The following is a 21,579-nucleotide window of genomic DNA, read 5'->3' on the forward strand; positions in this document are numbered from 1 at the left end:
TCCCTATGTAATATCTTTGTCACTTGCCCTTACAGAAGGACATCTGAGCAGTAGTACTTCCTGAGGCTATTCAGCTCTTGAGTTGTTTACTGTAGCTATTTTGTTCAGAACTGACATTCAGTCAATTCTAAACTGTACTTCCTTCTGGAAAAAAAAAGTTAAAAGTGCAAGAGGAAAATAATTAATATGGTGACCATTAACGAAAAAATGCCTGTGGCTTTAAAGACAAAAGATTCATACACATACAGTTTTGAAAAAACATAAATTTCAACTTGACTACAGTAAGAAGGATTTCTTGTTGCCTGGATGACATTGCCATGGAAGAGTGCATAGTTTGATTTGTTTTAAAGATCTCCTCCATACATGTATTAAAACATATATACAAATAGTCTGCATGGAACAATAATGTGTGTTTGATGTGTTTTATCTGCAAAAAAAGGTATAATTTCCACATTGAAATCCTTAAAAAGGCATCTACTCCTTCTAGCTCATTCAGAATTCCATAATCTATGAATATGCAAATTTTGTTCATTTCTAAAGTTTTCCTGCTGGACACAAGACGTCTCCTACTTAACTGTAAAGTCCACTCTCAGTGTATGTGCACCGGCGGCTTCAAGTTTCTACATCATGCAAATTGGACCAGGATTGGCTTACAAACTATTTGTGATGTCACAAATCATGTTCATAGGCCCGCCCCTTCAAATCAGATTTTCAGTGAGCACAGAGAAACCTTCCACTTTCAGCAGATGAATGTGAAGACAGCCTTCTAGTGTCGAACTCTGCACATACATCATTCTGCACAGTGAAGCTCAAACATCCAACTGTAGGTACAAGAAGAAAATATTTGTGGAGGGGGACTTTAAACTATATTAAAATACCTTTTTAAGTCAAAGATTTTGTATTATTGCATCAATAAAAAATGTTTGTTCATTATAGGTCTAGTAAAACATAACACATTTATTTTGGTTCTGCAACATCTATGGCTGTTTTATCATATATTGTGAATCTTTTAAGGTGTAAACACTGGTTAAATGTTGCCCCTGTCAATATCAGTGACAGTGATTCATTATTATCTTAATATCACTGACCTTTCAGAAGCTGAGTGCGCACTATTCACTCCACAATCCCACAGAGGAAGAGTCAAGTACGTCATCATTTACATACACCTGGGTCGTAAAGGGTTGTATAAAACATTCCTGCATGTCGAGGCATGACCAGTAAATTCCCCAGCTGTGCTCGCTCGCTCACTCACTCACATGCACCTGTTGGTATGTTGATTTAACTGAGAACTTGTAAAACCCTCATGACAAGCATTCTTTGGATATTATTGCGGACTAGTTAAGAAAATGATGTGGGTTGTCATAGAAGGGCAGCTTCAGAGAAGTAAGCAGATATAGGGAACGGTCAATAAGAAGTTTACAAAGGAGGGTATGAATTGTGCAGAGTGAGGCAAGCTGAGACTAAACTACTGTGACACCCAAGTATTAACGTGTGTCTGCTGATAGGGGATTTTCAGGGAAAACATACTGCCTATGGCTCTCACAGTTATGCTGACTTATCCATCCTTTAACCCATCTTCTCAGTATGAATTCTTTAGCCTCTCTGCCATTTCACATATTAATTTGCCGCTTACTCATTCGTCTACATTGTTAATTACTCATTGGCATCGTAGACTTAAAGAAACCACCTTTTCGCAGGTAACTCGCTTGCACCTGGCAACGCAGTGTCTGATCTTCACCACTGACTCAGGTGCCATTGTCTTCATGCCTCCACAGCACGTCTCTCTGTGTTGCTTCAGACACAGAATGTTTTGAGTCATGCACCCATTCTTTTCCTACAGTGAATCAGTCTTTCTGGATTGTGCAGCTCAGTTGATTCATTGGAAACCACTGTCAGTCCAAGACTGGAACCAAACAGCCATGGTGAACCCGGCCTCATGCATGTCTCATGAAGAACACTGACGTCAGTGTTTGTTGGGGATGGGGGTTAGGGGGTAAGTCTAAGGACAGGGGTTACACAGTCTACACGTAAAACAAATAAGTGCTTGGAACCTATCAACTGCTAGCAGGGATGTATTTAAGTCCAAGTCTAGTTTCAAGTCAGTCGAGACAAGTGCAAATCAAACGTCTGTCATAGTTACGTCTCAAGTTTCAAGTCCTTGAGGGCAAGTCTAATAAGTCAGGTCGAAAGTCTTCATTAGCAAATTGTCAGTCAAGAAAGTCTTTCAAGTCTCAGAATTTTGATCATCAAAAGGACATTGGCTTTTGACGATGACATTTTCTTTTCAAACTGTGTAAATGGTGTTTTTTACATAGCAGATACCAAGTGCATAAATGGTAATTAAATATTGAAGCTGGAGCCATGTGAGGCCTGCCTAGCGCTGTCTCATTTGTATTTTATTTTTCAGGGATTTAACCAAAATCATCAAAACTTGAGACTTCATTGTTTTTGTTTTCAGGTTTCTTAGGTCTTTAGTGAGTCAAGTCTAAAGTCTAAATGCGCCACCAGCTAGTTGCTAGCTTTTTCGCTGAAAACAGCTGCCTGCTGTTGCTGGAAAGGAGGTTGATGACTGAATCAGAACAGTAAAGGCCGTAAAAACCAAAACAATGAGCTGAAAGATGCTAAAACACTCCATAGAGTTTAAGGGAACTGCAGAGTCGAGTGAAATTCCCCGTGGGTTCATCACTAGGAATGACCCCTCTCACATTACACTTAGGTCTTTTGGTCCATTGTTAATTAAAAAAAAAATGATAAGAGCAAATTTAACTATCATGTCTAAATACTATACTATAAGCAATTTATTAGCAACATGCTCTGTCCTTTACTGGAAACATGTAAATACTGGCAAAGGAGCAGCATAAAGTGATGCAAAGGAGTGAGAAGTGGATGGGAGATGAGTGGCAGAGGAGCGGAACAGGTGTGGTGCTGTTGCTGCTGCTCAGCCACAGTCAACACCTAAAGCAACACCTTCATACCTCTGGCTTACCAGCCACACAATGTTGCAATTGACACAGACCTAAAAATTTGCTGCAAGTGGACTGCTATCTGAGAGGTTTGCTTCATCTTAGTAACAGCCCTAAAATTAGAGGATGGTGCCCTGATTTATGTGGAAAAGTTACGGGGGTGGGGGCACATTCCATGACTGCTGAAGGCAGGAAGTTTTGGAATCTCCATGGAAATTAAGGCAAAACACAGAGGTCTAGAATTATTTTTCCAAGTATTTCGCATAGGCTTTTAGTGCAAAATGTGTCCAAAAGGAGAGACATGATTTGTTACCAGTTGTCCCCTCTATTGCTGCCAGACACATTGATTTACTCACATTATGATACAAATAGTGCATGACTATAAAAGTGCAGTAACTGTAGAGGCACGATAAATATAAGCAGAATAAACCAGCACACACATAAAGACAGCATGTACTGTAAAGAATGCACATTGTTTCACAAGACTACAGTTTACTGACCATGTTAAACAAACAACCAAACTCTTCATTATCTCGGAACAAGCTTACTTTATTGACATCTGCTCTTGATCCACTATAACTGGTCAAATGAGAACCATTCAGGGTTGCTGGGAGTCAAAGTGGTGAAATCATAGTGATAAATGCTACAGTCCTGACAACAATCACAGTAATTCCTGCAGAACTCCAGATGTGTGTGGAATGCATACACGTACGTAGATTGGATTTTTCTTCATCCTGGCTGGATGATGATGAGTTTAGGACACTTGAGCGTCCCCAGGAATGAATCTCCCCCCTGTGAAGCTGTTCAAACTTGGCACCGCTTGGAGTCACGTAATCGTAACCTTTCACCTACAGAAGCCTCTAACATCCCTCACAGTTTGGTGTCTTACGTACTGATATTAGAGGCAGGATGACATATCTGAAATGTGATCGGTCTGAGCACAAATGGGACCTAAATAATGGCAAATCACAGACCCCAAGGTGCTACATGTGTCCCAGCTAAAAAAAGAAAAAGGTATTCAGCAGATTTATTATTGCACCCTTTCTGAGCTGAGAAAAGTGGCACTCGGCTACAACAAGTAAAGGCAGCAGGAGGAAAATGTGTGGCATCTTTGGAATGCCATCCCAAGCTCACCAGGGGGAACAAGGAGGGCAAAGATATTTACATTAAAAGTCAAAGTTTGCAGAGGAATTTTTGCATGTAAAGGCTGCAGTGACTTCTTGGAAATCTACTAGACAGATCACACACATAGAAAATAATCTTCCCTAAAAGTAATACAATTAGTAACGGAATTCAATATTCATGTACAGAGATACATTGGTCAGTTAAAATTGGAAACTCACATAACCACATTCTCAGAATTTGTGCCTCGTCACAGTCAACAGAACAGTCCCTATTGTGAGTCTGAGCAGGTTTGAAATTTTACATCATGAAACGAGATCTTCTGTTGATGATGAGACTGGCTGAAAGTATTTCTTCATTTTGCTTGGGATTTGAATGTACAGAACACAGAGTACAGTTTGTCATCAGAGAGTTGTTCGCTCGATGCATAATGGAAAACAGACTATGAGGGCTACACTGTGTCAGTCAGGTGATGGTAAATGTCACGAAGGTATTGTGTTCAAGAGTATTCAGTTCAAAAATCTTGGAACATTAGCAGTAAGACAAAAACACTGAGCTCTGGATTTATGGACACTGAGTCCATCCCTCTGAAGAAGTATTGTAGTTGGAATTTATGATGTTTTCCTCAAATGTGATAGTGTTGTTACAAATGGTGCCAAGGTTATGTCTCACCAATATAAAACCTTAAAGTTCTCCACTGGCGATAGGCTTTAAAGATGTAGATAAAGATAACGGGTTCCTCACAAACCTGAGCTTCATACTATCAACTTACATTCAGTTATCAGCCATGAAATGTTTCATTATCCTGAGTAATGCTCCAACCTAGACATTCTCATTCATTTTCACTATAGCTGTTTTTGAATGTAAATTACATAAAACTGCCAAACTCCAAAGGATGTGGCTTTCATAAAGGTGATTTAAAGGTGGGGTATGCGATTCTGGAGAAATCCAATACCATGACAAATACCATAATATAGAGCAAACAATGAGACAGCAAGTAATATAACTAACGTTAGCTAGGTTGTGGGTTAGCAAACTGTCCCTACAGTTGCTGCTGCGAAGCTAACAGCCAGAGAGGACGAGATGGTTTCCCAGAGCAGCACAGCAGCTCCAGACAGCGATACTCACAACTCTCCTGCTGCTATAGCTAACATCACAACAACAACAACAACAGCATATCTTGGGAAACTAGAAAGTCAGCTCAATGTCCCTGGGCAAGTCACTTAACGTTACCTGACTCACAAATCATGGCTGGAATAGTGTTGTGTGGCTCGGTCTAAGCCACTTTGTTTATTTCCCATTTACAGAGCCAGGACTGTGTACAAACGCACACACTGAACGGACAGCTAGCGGACCGTGAGGAGATATGCGATGAATTTGACAAAAAGACGTGTATTAGCTTAGAATCGCATACCCCACCTTTAAAGAAGTATTAATTGATTTTATTTTCCAGCCAATTGGGGGCAGCGTAACAAGCTGTAAACACAACATAGTATCTCCATAAATTTTATTTGGTGTTGCGTTTCTGGCCTTATGGAAAATCTATTCACCCTCCTTTTAGCTGTGTTTTGTTCTCCACTAATTCCTGAGGGAAATATCAGTCTCTTTAGCTGCTAAATGCTCCACTATGTTCTGTGTTCACCAGTTAGTTGCTAACTTTGCCTGGTGGGCAGTATATTATCCAAATGATTGTATATTTAGCCATATCCAAATGATCGTATATTTAGCCATATCCAAGTGTTTGGAACATACTGAGCATACATGTGAGGCAGTCAGACACATTGCTCTAAGGAGTGGTTTAAGGACTGTCTGTGGAAACTTTGATACATTTTGTCCCCTGTAAAAACTGGTTACCATTGGAATCCATCATGACCAGTATGAATTCAAGCTAACCACAGCCTCCATACTCTTCATCAAGGACAGAAATACAACCACCTCTCAAGCCTACAATGAGTGAGATTTTGATACTCAGAATCTCAGATGGATGGACTTAATTAGAAATACCACACACCTCTCTTAAAAAAGAAAAGTTGAATTCCTAAGCAATAAAACACACCCTTGCTTCATTCAGTACTCTCAGTGGTACAGCCTTACTTGGTCTGGTATGACTAGTAGCTTATAGTGGCTAATGCAAACAGGTGTGTAACTAATATTACTGAATCGTTTCACTGATTTTCTATACTCTGCGGTGGTGTCACTATACTCAACTGACAGATTAGTTTTAGATACTTAGCAAACCTTTTATCTTGCTGTAAGGCTAATATATTCTTAAAGTTAGGAACATGCAACTGCGAGAGGTTGTTGTTGAGTTTTGGCACGTCACATCATGTCTCTTATTGATCAAGAAGGACCATAACTGAATAGAATGGGGGTCTTTAAGGATCTGCCAACCATCACTGACACTTCAGACGTTCAGATCCTTTGCTTAAGTAAAAGTAGCAATTCCACACTGAAAATATTCCACTACAAGTAAAAGTCCTGCATTCAAAACCTTACTTGAGTAGAAGCATGTAAGTATTATCAGCAAAATGTACTTTAAGTATCAAAAGTACACATTCTGCAGAAAAATGGTCCCTGTCAGTGTTTTATTATGTATGATGCTGATGATTAATATTACTGCTGCATTCATGTGTATGTTGCATTTCACTGCTGTAGATGTATATGGTTGTGGTAATAACAAGTCAACTTTTCATGAGCTCAGAAAAACAGAACTGTTCTCAGCTTTGTGACGATGCATTTTCCAGCTAATCCAAGGGTTTGGGGTTTTTATAATTATTATATTATATTTTATATTATATATATATATATATATATATATATATATATATATATATATATATATATATATATATATATATATATATATATATATATATATATATATATATATATATATATATATATATATATATATAGTTTATTTAGTTTAAGAAGTTGGAAATTTTCTCAACCCATAAAAGAATTCTTAAACATTCAGTTCATCAGAAATTCTAATTCAAAATCACCAAATTTGGAGATGCAATCAATCCAATTAAACCAGTGCGATAAATCAGAACAGAAAGCCTTTTCAGACATATATTAAGAATTTTAATCTATTATAGTGAAATGTTAAAAGGCATACACACAAATGTTTTCTTTACAAACGTTCACAGCAACATCTAATTGGGTCAACCAGCTGAAGCAAGGCACCTTAACAGAACCTTTTGTATTTGTCATCGGTTATAACTTAAGTAGAGTACATCTTTGGCACCAGAAAACAAAACAAAGTATATAAAGGAAAAAGAAAAAGAAAAAAAAAAAACAACTAGAATATATTAACTTCTCACTTCAAATAGCCATTCATGTAAACACATTCCAAACAAAGTGAAGGGTATTACCTCAAAGTGACACTGCGTTGACCAGCAAACACATTGTGACGGGAAACATGACGAAAGAGCTTAAAGGGGAATACCAGTCAAATGTGAGATTTCACATGCCATTTGTGGGACTTCAAACAATAGTCATGTTGATAATGTTGTCATGATGGAACCTGACAGTGAACTAGGGTTTGTGACTCATGCGTTAGCTTTTTCACAAATCGTTTTATGTTGAATTTTAGCAGTATTCCCCTCTGAAGAGTACAACAAATCTGAATTGTGGCACATTCCAGTTAAATACAAAACACAGTCCTGGAAAACAGGAGTCTACATTCAGCAGTGTTCAGTGATCCTACACTGTGCAATGAGAAATAAATAGAAGATTCCATGTTAAGGATATAGTCCACTCAGAAATGTGAGATACTTGAGAAAACACAGCTGAATATAACACAGTGATGGGGACGACAAATAGAATAGCAAATGCAGGCCAATTATAGTTGACCATTTCTGTGCTTGTGGTAGAACCAGCTACCATGGCTCAGAAGAAATAACCAGCCCCAGGAAAGGAATCATGTGGAGAATGCGTGCCATTTTAACAAGGGCGAGGGGTCAGACTTTAGATAGCCTTTTTCTTTAACGGGAGCATTCCCTCAGCGAGGGAATGTGAGAAGATTAGCTCCAGCGTGTCAGCGGAGGGGAGCGAAATGCTGGGCCGTCGCCATCTGGGGCCCTAAACATTAACCCGGGATCTGGAAAATTAGACCCCCATGAAAGACTGTCAGTCCTTGCAGGCTTTTTTAAAGAGAGAAGTGAGCAGACAGTCTGCGGGCTCCACATTCAAAGGAAGTTTCCAAATCCTCTGCTGAGCTGTGAGCAGGGCCCCGAATGTATTTTAAAAGAGAGGAGCAACTGTTTAATTTAGGTTTGAGTAGTTCTGTTAAACAGAAGAATCCTCAAACATGGCATGGAAACACAGAGGACGCTTATACAGAGTCCTTTTATAAATATTCCTATTACTTTCAGAGGGCATGGTAATAGGCCCGCTACTGGAAATTCAAAATAAACCAAACAAAACATAGACGGGTTGTGCACTTAATCCAGGAAAGGGAGTATATTGGTATATAATTTAAGTGGAGCAGAGCAAGACGAGTAATCCTTGTTCTTCTCACCTCTCAAACATAGAAGTAACATCACAATGTGAGCAGCATTTACAAATATAAATACAATACGTAACTAAAAAAAAAAAAAAGAAAGTAACATGCGCAACATATGTATATGCACAACCAGCAGCCCAATTCTTCTCATAATGCAGAATACTGTCCAGGTACCTTGAAGAATTCTGACTCACGAGGCAAATGTGAGAGTTTGTGAATTGTGCAGTTGAAGGAAAGCTCAGCTCTCCTCTCCAAACGGTGCCACATTCTGGACTCAGACGGTCAGCCTCTCTTTACTTGTGGTCGGGCGTCGAGGAAGGCCTTTAACACCTCGGCTATCGTTGGCTGTCACTGTTCACTCATGTCAGCTGTAGTGAGCACTCAAATGAGGATTTCAACAACCTCTGCATCTGAGCTGCTCTTGAATGTCTTGAGTGGTGCCTTTGGCTCCTCCGATGTGTCTACAGTGAAGATAAAATTAGCATTTTAGAAAAACAACTTTGGTATGCTAAAGCAAATACAACTGCAATACGGGTTATTTGCAAAGCACACGACCTTGTTTAATTTTACAAAGTTTTAACTTCGTATGGTACATCCTTAGTTTGTCCTGATCCAGGGTCTGGTTACACTTTAAATAGTGGTAACACAGGTTGAAGATCAAAAGGACTATGCTTGTGTGATGGTGATTGGGTGTCAAGTGCTTAACAAAACAATAAACCCACCAGTGGTAGCTGCTGAGATCGCCTCAGATGTCTTTAGCTCGCTAGGCTCCGCTGTGAGCTCAGGCTCCTGTGGGGCCTCATCACTTTGGGTGCTGCAGTCTCGGCTCGGGCCCTTGGGCACCACGTGGGGTTGGGGTTGCAGCGCAGCAGCACCTGTCTGGTCATCTGAGCGGCTCTTTCCTACAGACGCAGACAAAGAGGGGAGGCTGCTCAATTGCCCACTTACATCCACATTTACACACACTCCTGAACATCTGCCCTGCGGAGTTCTTCCCATGACTATTCTGGATCGGGCTATTCTAGAGTGAGAGATGATATGCATTCCAGTTTAAAAACATGTTGTCTATTTGAGGGACACGAAAGGGTTGTCTCCCACTCCCTACTGTTTTTTTTTGTTGTTTTTTTTTTTTGGAAGTGTACATTCTGTCTGGCGACGCTGACCAGTCTGCCAGTTGTCGCTTGATAGCATGTGTCATTAAAGATTCAACATTCCTCTGTGTTGCCTGAAGTGTAGGGGCAAACATCTTGTACTCACCTTTACTCTCTGTGCTGCTGGTCACAGTGTTGATAGAGGGGACGGACCTCGCAAGACGGAGCCCCTGTTTCTCCAGCTTGCCCTGCTCCCATCTGGAGCGCTGATGGAGGACTTTGATCACGGCGTCCTTCTCCAGGAGCTGAGCATGAAGTGCTCGGATCCTAAACACATTGAATACACCGTTAGATCAGAAACCCCCAAAAAGCAGGCATAAACAAGTATCTAACAAGGACATGGAAAGATGTATACCTGTTCTCCATCTCCTGATGTCTATGACTCGACAAAGGCAGGTCTTCATTAAAACTGTTGTTTGGTGAATGTCGAGGTGAATGATTGATGATGGTTGTATCTCTGCAAATAAAAAAAAAGATTTCTGTTAAAAATCTTTAATGCATTTGTAATTGTCAGATGTTTTTAATTTTGCTGTATTTCTCTTCAAGTTTTATCGTACCTCTGTGCTGCAGCAGTGGCAGCTGCATCCATTGCAAACTGCCTCATGGTGCTCTCCTCCAGGTACTTTTGCTCCCACTTGGTGATGTCTGCCTCCAGGGCCAGAATACGCTCCTCTTTCTCCCTCAGCTGCTGCTGCAACGTGGAGGAGCTCAGTTCTGAAGCCGTGAGGTCAGCTGCCGGGTTCAGAGACTGAGATAATAGACAACAGTTGTTAACATCAGGCTTCCAGGGAAACAAGCGCTTTTCATTCAAATAAATAGTGTGACAAATATGCTTAGTTACTTTATTTGCAAGAGTCAGATGAGAAGATTGATACCACTCTCATGCAAGTACGCTAAATATAAAGCTACACAGCAGCAGCTGGTTAGCTAAGCTTAGCATAAAGACTGAAAGTAGGGGGAAACTGCTAGCCTCGCTCTGTCCACAGGCAAAAACAAACAAAAAAAAAAAAAAAAAAAAAAAAACAACCTCTGCCTACTAGCACCTCAAAGCGTTTTTGTAATTTGGATTAAACAAACAAGATATAATGTGTAAATTAGTGACCTTAGCATAGTTTCCAAAATGTTGGAACTATTCCTTTAACTTATAGATCTAAAAAAAAAAAAAAAAAAAAAAACACAAATCAGTGTAATGACTCCTCACCTGTTGTGCCCTGAGGCTTTTCAGTTCCTGCTCCAGCCGCGTGCGCAGCCGCAGCTCGAGCGTCTCCCTCTTCTCGCACGCCGCCTGCAGCTGAGCCAGCGCGCTCTGCAGCCGCTCCACTTTCTCCACGTAGGCTCTCTTCCTCTGCAGTTCCTCCTCTAGCTGCCGGTTGCGGGCCTGCGCCGAGGCCAGAGCCTGCTCAAGCAGCTCCCGTATCCGCTGGCACTCCTCCCCGGAGACGCGCATATGCTGTAACTGTCTCTCCAGTTGTTCTCGCTCCCGCTGCTGCTCTTCATCTAAAATACACAAAAGGGGGGAAGATATGAGGTTGGGAGGCTATCATCTCTTATTGTCCTGGGAATATAGCAGCAATATAGAAGAGGTCAAATGAATGCTAATGAAGGGAATACTGTATAGCCAGAATATTCAATGGCCATTAATGGCGTCAGTCAGGTGGTTATGTAAGCTCAGGTAGTTATATTTTAAATGGAATGTGACCCAACAAGGCACATCTACACGCTGCCATGTTGCCACGCTCAGCATGTGGTTCAACTACAGACCAGTTGACACCATGTTGTTTAAAATTAATCAGAGTTACAACTATTTTGCTGTACCGTGAATTTGCAAGCAACATTAAAAAAATAAAAATAAATTCTCATTTACTAATTAAAAGCTAGTCCATGTTTTAATGAAAACTTTTAGACAGGAAAGCCAGTTTATCTTTAAAAAAGGGGGTTGATTACACAACATGAGTGCATGCCTGTGGAGGGAATGCAGACTTCCTCTTATCCACTTACGCACACAGGCATAGCTTTGTACTGGGGAAAGCTCTGGAATGCTTCTAAGGACATGAAGTAAACAAGCAGCTCAAAATATAATTCAAGTGGTCCTTGTAACAAAAAAATATGTAAACTACACATCCAACTATTGTAATTTAAAATGGGGTTTTGCTCCTGTTGTTCCAAGGTAACTTTTCAGGAAAAGCAAATAGACAATATTTCTGATCTTATGGCTCAAGACAATAATATGGCTGTTTAAAATACCCAGCAAAGTGCAATTGTCATTCCAGCTGGGTAATATAATCACTTATTGGCAAATAAGTTAAAAAGATAAGCAAACTGAGGTTAGTTGGGTTTATGCTACAGCACGTCCCTGTACAGAACAGAAAAGGAGGAAAGAAATATTCACAACTGGCCGATCATGATTAAACCATGTGGTAAAGAAATGCCCAAACAAGGAGAGCAAAGTAGCCAGGGGTCATGTTGAGTTGGCCCTGGACGCCCTGGAGTCCCAGACTTATTAGTTCCCCTTGAGGAGGGAAGTCAGCACTGATGCAAAACTGAGCAGGGGGAGGGGGTGGGAGGCATTCCTAATGCTGGAACAGCCTGAAATACCCCCCAAATTTTTTTTAAATCCTGGAATCCAGGCCACATTTACTACAGCTATGAAAAATGGCTGGCGTCTAAGTGCCAACAGTAATTCTTAACATTAGAGTTAGAGCCATCTGTGTCCCGACATGCAGGGCCACAGCTTTTATAAGACACCACCTCACTGAGGGAGGAAACCAATCCCTGCTAAACTATGTTCCAGCCATTGTTAAGTGCTTCACAGGGTGGTGTGATTTGTCAAATCAGATTTTTTTTTTTTTAATAAATAGATCCTAATAGTCTTCCTACTCTTTTCTGTCATGAACCAAACTACAAGAAGACAGTTTCTCTAATAAATAGACTGATGCTGGCATAAACTTACTTTGCTCCAGCAGTTTAACAAAGACATGCTGTCTCTGGTCTGTACACTCTGCCTCCTTGGCCGCTTGCTGTTTGGTAGCTGTGTCAAGTTGTTCTGTAAAGACGATAAACAAAAAACAGGGCGGTTACACACACTGGGTTACATTTAAAAGCAGGCTGTGTGTTACCAGGACAGTTTTGGTCACAACAGAATGAATGGGCACATACCTCTGAGGTCTCTGTTAAAGTCATGCATCCTCTTAATCTCAGCCTCTAGTTTATGCCTCATCGTTTTCTCCAGGGCCTCCCGCTTGGCAGAGCCTTTCATCAGAGTCTCATAAGCTTCAGATATCCTCTGAATCTCTAACTCCAGCTGGGAAGAAAATGTGAGAAGATGATCAGTCTCTGGAAGAGGCATCCCCATTCGTTGTCTGAATTGTGGTTCATGTTTCAGTTGTTAATATCAATGAGGCTAATTAGGCCTCTCTACAAAAAGCCCCCTTTCTTTTTTACTGCCAGCAGGCAAATGGTTTTTTTAACACTATGCGCAACTGAAAAGTGGGAATCAACATTCCTGAGTGGGTCCCAGGTGTCGAGGCATTCATCTCCTTTCATGGCAATATGCCAGCATGTTTGAAAGACAAAAGGGGGTAGGATGTGTTGTAGGATCTCCAGAGGCTGGACTGAGGAGAAAACTCTCAACACCTAACCCATAGAGCACATTTTTGAAAAAAAAAACAAAACAAAAAAAACAAAGTCACAACATGAAATAAATTTGATACAAACTTGTGTACGTCACTCCTCCATGAAATGAACCAATCACTGGGATATTCTTTAACTGCCAGACAGCTTATCATCCTGACATGTACTGGCAAGAGACTATTGTTTTACGACTTCCACACCCTCTATGAGCCAACAGCTCCATTCATCGCACCACCTTCTCTCACCTTCTGCAGCCTGGCGGCCTTCTCGGCGTAGACCTCCAGCTCCTTCCTGAGTCGCTCATTCTCCCGCATCAACACGTCTGTCTGAGCTGAGTTATTGCTGGAGGCTGCGCCCATGCTGCTGTGAGCCACCTGGGACTGAGCAGACACATACCTGCTGAGGGGGAGACATGAGTACTTCATTACAAAACTGCTCAAAACCACACGGCTGTGGAAATACCGAATGACAGAATTGTCTGAAGCTGCTAATTTGGAATTCCATAATGTCCTCCATCTGTTGTGATTACCTGTGATGCTGTGAGTAGAAAGGGGGAGGAGGGTCTCTGTAGTACTGTCCATGCTCCTGTGAGTGGCTGAGCATATATCCAGGAAGTCTGGCAAAGAGAGGATAGTCCGGGGGCGGCCCTCGCTGGTCTACACACTGCTGGGCCCCTTGGCTGTCAGGTGCCACAGTGTTTGTAACGTTATTATTATTATACAGCTGTGGATAGCTGTGGGAAGAGCTCATAGCCAGACTGTGTCTAGGCCCGTTCCTCTCCAGAGAAAGCTGCATGAGCCTCTCACTGAGGGAGCGAGCGTGCTCCCTCTTCAAATCCCACTGTCCCTCACCGTGACCCCCCATTATGTCCATGCTGGGCCCTTCCTGCTCTGCCTGCTGAGAGATCAGGTACTGGGAGTGGACCTTGGCCTCCTCATAGGTGGGCAGCTCCTCTCCATGGAGCTGGTACAGATGGCACACCTGGCTCTCGGAGTGCAGGCAGTCCCCCTGGTGCTCCTGGCCTTGAGGCTCCTGTCGTTTTGACATGTGGATGCACTGGGACTCCTCCTGATTGAGGCTCTCCAGAGAGGAGCGAGGACTGCCTGTGCCCCCGCCGCTGCTGCCTCCACGCAGGGCCTGCTGCTGGATAGCAAGAAGTGTGCGAGTGTCCGTCAGATTCCCGTAGCGGAGCTGCTCTTGGATGAGACGGTGGAGGACCGTTCCAGATGAGTCTTCAGCGGTTCTCATTTCAGTCAGTGGGAAATGAGCAAAGAAAAAAAAGAAGAAGAAAAAAAAACAGCCTAGAGGTGGCAGTTTGGACACTTCACAAGTCACAAATCTGAAAGAAAAACAATAATCTTGATCAGACTCAGCACTGCACAAAGTTCCTCAACCATATTGTTATCATCATCAAAATCATTCAATGATCAATGGTAGCAGAAGCCAACATTGAGAATTCTTCCCAATTAATTTACAAACTCCTATTGGACAATGACATCTGCTGTAAGTGCATGAGCTGTTGCTGGAAATCCTCCTGACAGTGATGTCAGTGCAGATCCAGTTTTATTGCCCACACACTCTAAAGCAGTGGTCACCAGCCCTGCTCCTGGGCAGCTACTGCCCTGCATGTAGTGGACGTCTCCCCACTCACACCTGATTTTAATTATTAACTCGTTATCAAGCCCTTGACAAGCTTCATCTGCTTGATGATGAGCGGCTGAATGGGGTAAGAGTAGGGAGATACCTAAAACATGCAGGGCAGTGTAGCTCTCCAGGAGCAGGGTTGCAAAGTTCTCCAGTGAGACAGAAGTGTAATACACAACAGATGCTACAAACATCACAGACTTCCCACAATCTCACACAACAACGCAAAGAATGGTTTCCCAAATTTGACATAAATTACAATAATATATATCCCCAAAATATGATCCTACAGGAAACACACTGAAACATGTAAAATGTTTGATTTAAGAACTCCTGTTCTCTAAAAGCTCCCAGTGGGAATTAATGTGATCAAATTCTACTGAGAGGCTTTATATCGACCAGAAACTTTAATTAAGAGATTAATTTCACATTTTGGATATGTGTGAAATTAGACCAGTAAAGGTGATGCTCTTAGGTAAATTATATAAATAAACCAGTTCCACCAGGACTCGGCTTTAAACAAAACATGAAAGCTCACATAATGAATCATACATTAATACTGCGCCATGCAAAAAGATCCGTGCCAATGGGACTTGTAGTTATCAGGCATCCAATCACAACCCGGCCGAGAGATAAACTTGGGGAAAACAAAATGTTAAACTTACCAAATGTTTGTCTCATCACACACGAAACAGTTAACGGTGGCGTAATCTCACAGTATTCTGCGCCCAATTCAAAACAAGTCTCCCGAGCTTCTTCCTCTGAGTTCCTCCATGTACGTGTGTGCGCGCCGACGGCCAGCAGCAGACTGAGCAGACCGAAGCTGCGAGCTGCACGAATAAATAACTGAGGGCCGATTGTTCGCTGCGGCTGGAATGACTGGAATGTAAAGGCTCCAAGTCCCTGTGGGATCAAAAGCAGAGCACGGGGAGCAGGGAGAGAGGGGCGAGAGGTGGGGTGGGGGGAGCAAAAATTGGATTCAGAGCAGCAGCACTATCTCAGCTGGCTGCTTGTGTCATGTAAAAGAGCATGTTGTTGTTTTGAGGAATTTTAAGTCCCCACTGCTCCTAAAGTTAAAGGAGATTTAAGTCTTTACAGCAACATAGGAATGTTATTGTGAAACTGCAGGAGATAAAAAGATCATAAAATGCAGTAAAACATTACACCCTCGCTGTCATAAAGTCTTTATTGAAATACTCTGGGAATGTAATCTTAAGAAATATGATGATATATAAGGATTTCTGTGTCAAACTGATATATTGGGGGGGGGGGCAGAAGTTCTGTTAAAATTTCAAGACATTTGATATTTGGCAAAACACACATGCACAGTCAATCTATCATTACAAGAAGTAGTAAAAAATGACAAGGGCTGCAGCTAACAGCTGTTTTCATTATCCATTAATCTATTAATATATCTTTTAGCCAATAAAATGTCAGAAAATTGTGAAAGATGCTTATCTCAAATTCCCAGAAGCCCCAGGGGATGTATTCAAAGTCCTTGTTTGTCCAACCAACAGTCCAAAACTCACAGTTATTTGGTAAACAGTGAAAAACAGCAAATTCTCACATTTGAGAAGCTGAAAACAAAGAATGTTTGACACTTTTGCTTGATAAATGTCCTAAACGATTACTTGATTTTCAAGATTTTTGGTGAAACGACTAATCGAATAATCGACTGATAATAAGCACTGAAAATGATAACCATATGTGATGTTGAACTGAGACCTCATTATAATTTGTGTTAATTAAAGCTGAACTGTAGGCTGTTGCATGGTTGATTTGATCTGCTTTACATGATAGAAACTTTGTATACATAGACTTGGTGAGAGATCTTATTATAACTACCACATTGAGGCAGTGATGGAAAAAAAAGTGCTGTCATATAATTGAGACACGGATTAATAATTATTTTCTTGAACAGCCTTTTGTTTGCATGTGCCTGGTAAATATTTAAGCCGTGGCCCGTGCCAGTTAATTGCAGAGTGTGTGTCTGTGTGTGGACACGGAGGGAGAGGGGCGGGTGCGAGGCACGCTGCCTGCCAGCTGTCCGTGGACTGAAATCCCCTTCCCCTCCTTTAATAAGAGCTCTGAGAGATGCATTGTTCTCCCCAAAAAGCAGACATGACGGGGGCAGCCCTGCCATCTGCTGTTCTCCCCTCCACCACTAGCACCAGCTATACACTTCACACACACATGTATGTAGATGGAGACCCTGGGATCAGCTGGCAGTGGGGGTTGGGTCGTAGTGTTGGATAGTATTGTCATTGAGTGCAGCCTTCTTTGCATGAAAAGAATCAACCTAATGTGGTGGTGGAGGTTGTGGGGTGTAAACAAGTCTCCTCTTGTTAACACGGTGCAGTCGTTCAGCACAAAAACTGCAGGTTACTTTATCTCAAACGTTCACAGGCAAACGTCCACCTGCTGATTTGCATGGCAGTTGAAGGCCAACAGTTGCTAAAGAATGCTGATTACCTCAGAAACTGATAAGAATCAACAGGTTTTGCCATTTCATTATTCATCTGGGTCGACAAGATAAGAAAGAGGTTTATAACACTGTCATTGTCTTGTTGCACTATGTACCATTTTAATGGCATTTTATAATGTACAGTGCTGCAGCTGGCTTAAGGATTAGTTTGACATTTTGGAAAATATGCTCATTCACTTACTTGCCAAAAGTACCCTCTCATATCTGTCTGTTAAATATGAATATTAGATATGCTGCAGCCAGGAGACAGTTAGCTGAGCTTAGCACAAAGACTGGAAACGGCTCTGTCCAAAGACGAAAAAAAATCCACCTACCAGCACCTCTAAAGCTCACTAATGACACACTGCATCGTGTTTGTTTAATCTGTACAAAAAGTGTAAAAGGAAAAAGTTCATATTTAGTGTACGGATGTGACAGTGGTATCAATCTTCTCATCTAACTCTGCAAGAACATGAATAAGCGTAGATCCCGAAATATCCAACTATTCCTTTAAAGATTTAATGTAAGTGAACAATGGGCCACATTCATCACACATCAGCCCTGCATTATGTCATTCAGTCCAGTTTAGTGGACCTCACGTAGCATTTCTGTTGAGCTGTGTCCAGCCATGGTGAGGAGCTACACAGAGAGCAACATGACTCGCACATTTCATCTGTACGGTGGAAAACTGTGCCGTCAATAAGTAGCATCTGTATGGTGAGGAAGTCGTCAACAGGTAAGATGATTGGTAGGTTGATTAGAAAATATACAAACTGATGTACAGGGTGTCATTAGTGTTGCGTTTTCTGATACAGTATATGGATTTGTCAAGTGTCATGTCAATGGGAAAATCATTTTCTGAAACTTTGAAGCACTATTTCTGTGTCTTTTTGAACACAGACAGCAAAGCCAGCACAGACACACAAAATGAATCAGTGCTGAACTTGCTGGAACAAGTCGACATTATTCTTTTTTATGACTTCATTCAATGTCCACACCGGGTTTATAGTCAAACACCTGAATGAGTGACTGTGTGATTCCATTACCTAGAAATTCAATCTGTATCTCATTTACTGAGAAACAGCATAACATTAATGAAGTATATTCACACACCCAAAACTATTATCTTCTGTCAACACATCATGTTGAATCAGAGGTGAATTACATATAAGACTTGATAAGAGTGAATCAGACCAACATCACACTATAAAACGTGTCACTTCCCAATATAATCCCACAAACTAGCAAACAAAAAAGAACAGAAACAAATCTTCCCCTAAAGGAACATTTTGGGGAATACGTATTTTCGCTTTCATGACAGGATTGATACCGCTCTCATATCTGTAATTACTATGGAGCGAGAGTCCGGTGTCATTAGTTTAGCTTAGCACAGTTGTTTTCAAGGTCTGACACTGTGGACCCCCCCTCAGACAAAATCGAGATAACTGCACCTTCCCAACAATCCCTGCCACTCCCTCTCAGTGAGTTAGTTTTTTCCTGTATTTGATTACAATTTGGCAAACTGGCAACATTAAAAGTATGCCAAATTTGCTGTTAGCAGCTCCTGTTTGCAAAGTACACATGGATGTAGAGACAACTATCACCGGATTGCTTTGATACTGAAGAAAACTTAAAAACGTGATGATTCTCAGGCAAGTTCTGGAGTTATAAGGAGCGCTGTTTTGTGATTTCTAAGCGATTTTATTGGCAATTATTCACGATGGACATGAAAATACTGATATCCTTCGAAAGTGTAAGTCACACTGAATCTAAAAATATGTGTATCGTGTCTCTATGTTTAGATTTGACTGAGTTATGACTCAAAGAAAAATTATGACGTTTGGCACAAATTGCAGCAATCAGCACTATGAGTTTTAAAATACCTTACTTGCCCCCATGAGCTGTGTGTCACAGCCACTGTTGCTGCTGTTGTTGATATCCAGGTTGGTTGTTTTTAGAACATTGGCATTCCCCTGTCCTTTTCACTTCAGCCAGTATCTTTGCCTCACATCTCCCCCCTTCAACTGTCGCGCACCCTGATGGGGAGGCACACCTCACAGTTTGAAAACCTCTGCCTAGCATAAGGACTAGAAAGGCTAGCTAGTCTCTGTCCAAAGGTTAAGAAATTTGCCTACCAGCACCTGTAAAGTTTACTAATTAATACGTTACCTACTAAAACAAAAACACTTTGTGGTGCTGGAAAGTGGATTTTTTGTATCATTAGACTGAGTCAGGCTAGCTGTTTCCCCCTGCTTCAAGTATTTAAGCTAAGCTAAGCTAAGCTAATCGGCTACTGGCTGTACCTTCATATTTAGCTTAGCCAACAGACTTACTCTCAGCAAGAAAGCGAATAATCATATTTCCCAAAATGTCGTACCTATATTCCTATAACCTATATTCCTTTAACCACAGCAGGTCCTAACATTGGTTTTAACATTTAAATCAGTACACAAAAGGATTAGCATTAGCATAGAGAGAATTGCAAATGTTAGGAATATATTCTAGATGTTGTTATTTTTCATCTTGTACTTCTCACTGAGTGACAAATTCTCAAGGGAGGCAGATATGAATACTGGTGTTTTTTAACCACTGGTTGGTACAGTACAAAAGTCATGAGAAGAAAGTCATAGATTTAACTGAAGAACTGAACAGCACATTTTACACCATGTTTGTCACCACATCAACTATCAAGCTCCTCTCCTGTGGAATCAGGTCCCAGTTTGGGTTCGGGAGGCAGACACCATCTCCACATTTAAGAGTAGGCTTAAGACTTTCCTCTCTGATAAAGCTTATAGTTAAGGCTGGCTTGGGTGAGTCCTGAACCATCCCTTAGTTATGCTGCTATAGGCCTAGACTGCCGTGAGACTTCCCATGACGCACCTCTCTCCTCCTCCCCCTCTCCATCTGTGTGCATTCTTATCCCATTAATGCATGTTACTAACTCGACATCTTCTCTCTCCCGTAGTTTTGTGCTTTCTCGTCTCTCTCCTCTCTCCTTCTGTCGCTTTCAGCAGGTATTTCTGTCTCGGGAGCTGCAGAGTCTGGATCTATGATTGCAGGCCTCCTACTACTCCCATGTTCCTGCTCGACAACCACACTACAATTATTAATATTAGTCTTATTACTATTATTGTTTTATTTATCTCTCTCTCTCTCTCTCTCTCTCTCTCTCTCTCTCTCTCTCTCTCTCAACCTCACCATTGAGTATCATTCTGCTCGAGGTTTCTGCCTCTTAAAAGGAAGTTTTTCCACTGTCGCCAAAGTGCTTGCTCTTGGTGGGAATTCTTGGGTCTCTGTAAATATTATAAAGAGTACCGTCTAGACCTGCTCTATAGGAAAAGTGCAATGACAACTTCTGAATGGCACTATATAAATGAAACTGAATTTAATTTAATTTAATTGAATGTTGGCACATTTCAGCTTTATCAAACAGACATCCTGTAAGACTTTCAACCTTTTTTTCAAAACACATTTGCCAACAGGAGTGACATTTAAGATCAGCCATTCGAACCTGTTAATGGCATGGCCTAGGCTGACTGGGTTAATACAATACAGACTGGGATTTGGGAGCGGCAGCCCTGTTATGTGAGGTGGGACAAGCTAGGCGCTTCAGCAGCTCCTTTTGTTTTCCTGCAAAGGAGGAAATGGCCGCATTCCTAACATTACCATGTCCATGGGGTCTGACCAACCTCCAGTCTGCTGTTTTACTGGGGACGACAGGAGGGCAACCAGCAGCCACTGACATTTTCATTTTAATGAGGGGTTTCTCTAATGAATAATACTGCTGTCCTAAATCATAAGCACACCTTTTCTTTGTAGACAATAGCTATGAATGACTTATGGAAATAAAGTGAGTTGAATATGCAGAGGCAGATCAACTTAATTCTGATGTGTGTTGATTTGGGATTTTCTTTTGCTGAAGTTATTAAAATGTCAGCAGAGAACAATTTTCAATAGGTCATAAAACTTTAAAAACACACAGATCAGAATTGTATCCTAAAGCAGTGAATATTTTCTAGTTAGGAGTAAATGTCATTCGTGAAAGCAGCAGCAGACATGAGAGACATGCTGTTTGCTTCCTCTCACATACTTAAA

The 21,579-nt window shown here is 41.3% G+C and overlaps 1 protein-coding gene across 2 annotated transcripts; it reads right to left on the minus strand.

Moving 5' to 3' along the window:
* Positions 1 to 7,149: 7,149 nt before the first annotated feature.
* Positions 7,150 to 15,897, minus strand: amotl2a (angiomotin like 2a). Of its 2 annotated transcripts, none has more exons than XM_044199851.1 (11): positions 15,686 to 15,897; positions 13,906 to 14,715; positions 13,622 to 13,772; positions 12,903 to 13,047; positions 12,697 to 12,789; positions 10,948 to 11,243; positions 10,304 to 10,494; positions 10,102 to 10,203; positions 9,853 to 10,013; positions 9,318 to 9,497; positions 7,150 to 9,056 (listed from the first exon to the last, which is right to left on the minus strand). In XM_044199851.1, exons 2-11 carry the CDS (start codon positions 14,622 to 14,624, stop codon positions 8,977 to 8,979), a joined length of 2,118 nt encoding a protein of 705 aa, XP_044055786.1. In that variant the 5' UTR covers positions 14,625 to 14,715; positions 15,686 to 15,897; the 3' UTR covers positions 7,150 to 8,976. The 2 variants fall into 2 exon arrangements, with proteins under 2 accessions (XP_044055786.1, XP_044055785.1); XM_044199850.1 differs by having other exon boundaries at positions 13,622 to 13,775; positions 15,686 to 15,896.
* Between the last annotated feature and the right edge of the window lie 5,682 nt (positions 15,898 to 21,579).

This window comes from Siniperca chuatsi, linkage group LG6 (assembly GCF_020085105.1).
Source record: "Siniperca chuatsi isolate FFG_IHB_CAS linkage group LG6, ASM2008510v1, whole genome shotgun sequence".
Taxonomy (NCBI): domain Eukaryota; kingdom Metazoa; phylum Chordata; class Actinopteri; order Centrarchiformes; family Sinipercidae; genus Siniperca; species Siniperca chuatsi.

What these genes read in the sequence shown, in the direction of transcription:
- amotl2a (XM_044199850.1), bottom strand. Translation starts at nt 14,624, where the DNA reads ATGAGAACCGCTGAAGACTCATCTGGAACGGTCCTCCACCGTCTCATC. An exon ending in AGGCCGCCAGGCTGCAGAAG is followed by an intron (nt 13,048 to 13,621) that starts GTGAGAGAAGGT and finishes TTTTCTTCCCAG; the next exon opens with CTGGAGTTAGAGATTCAGAG. An exon ending in GATCTCAGCAGCTACCACTG is followed by an intron (nt 9,057 to 9,317) that starts GTGGGTTTATTG and finishes TCTTCACTGTAG; the next exon opens with ACACATCGGAGGAGCCAAAG.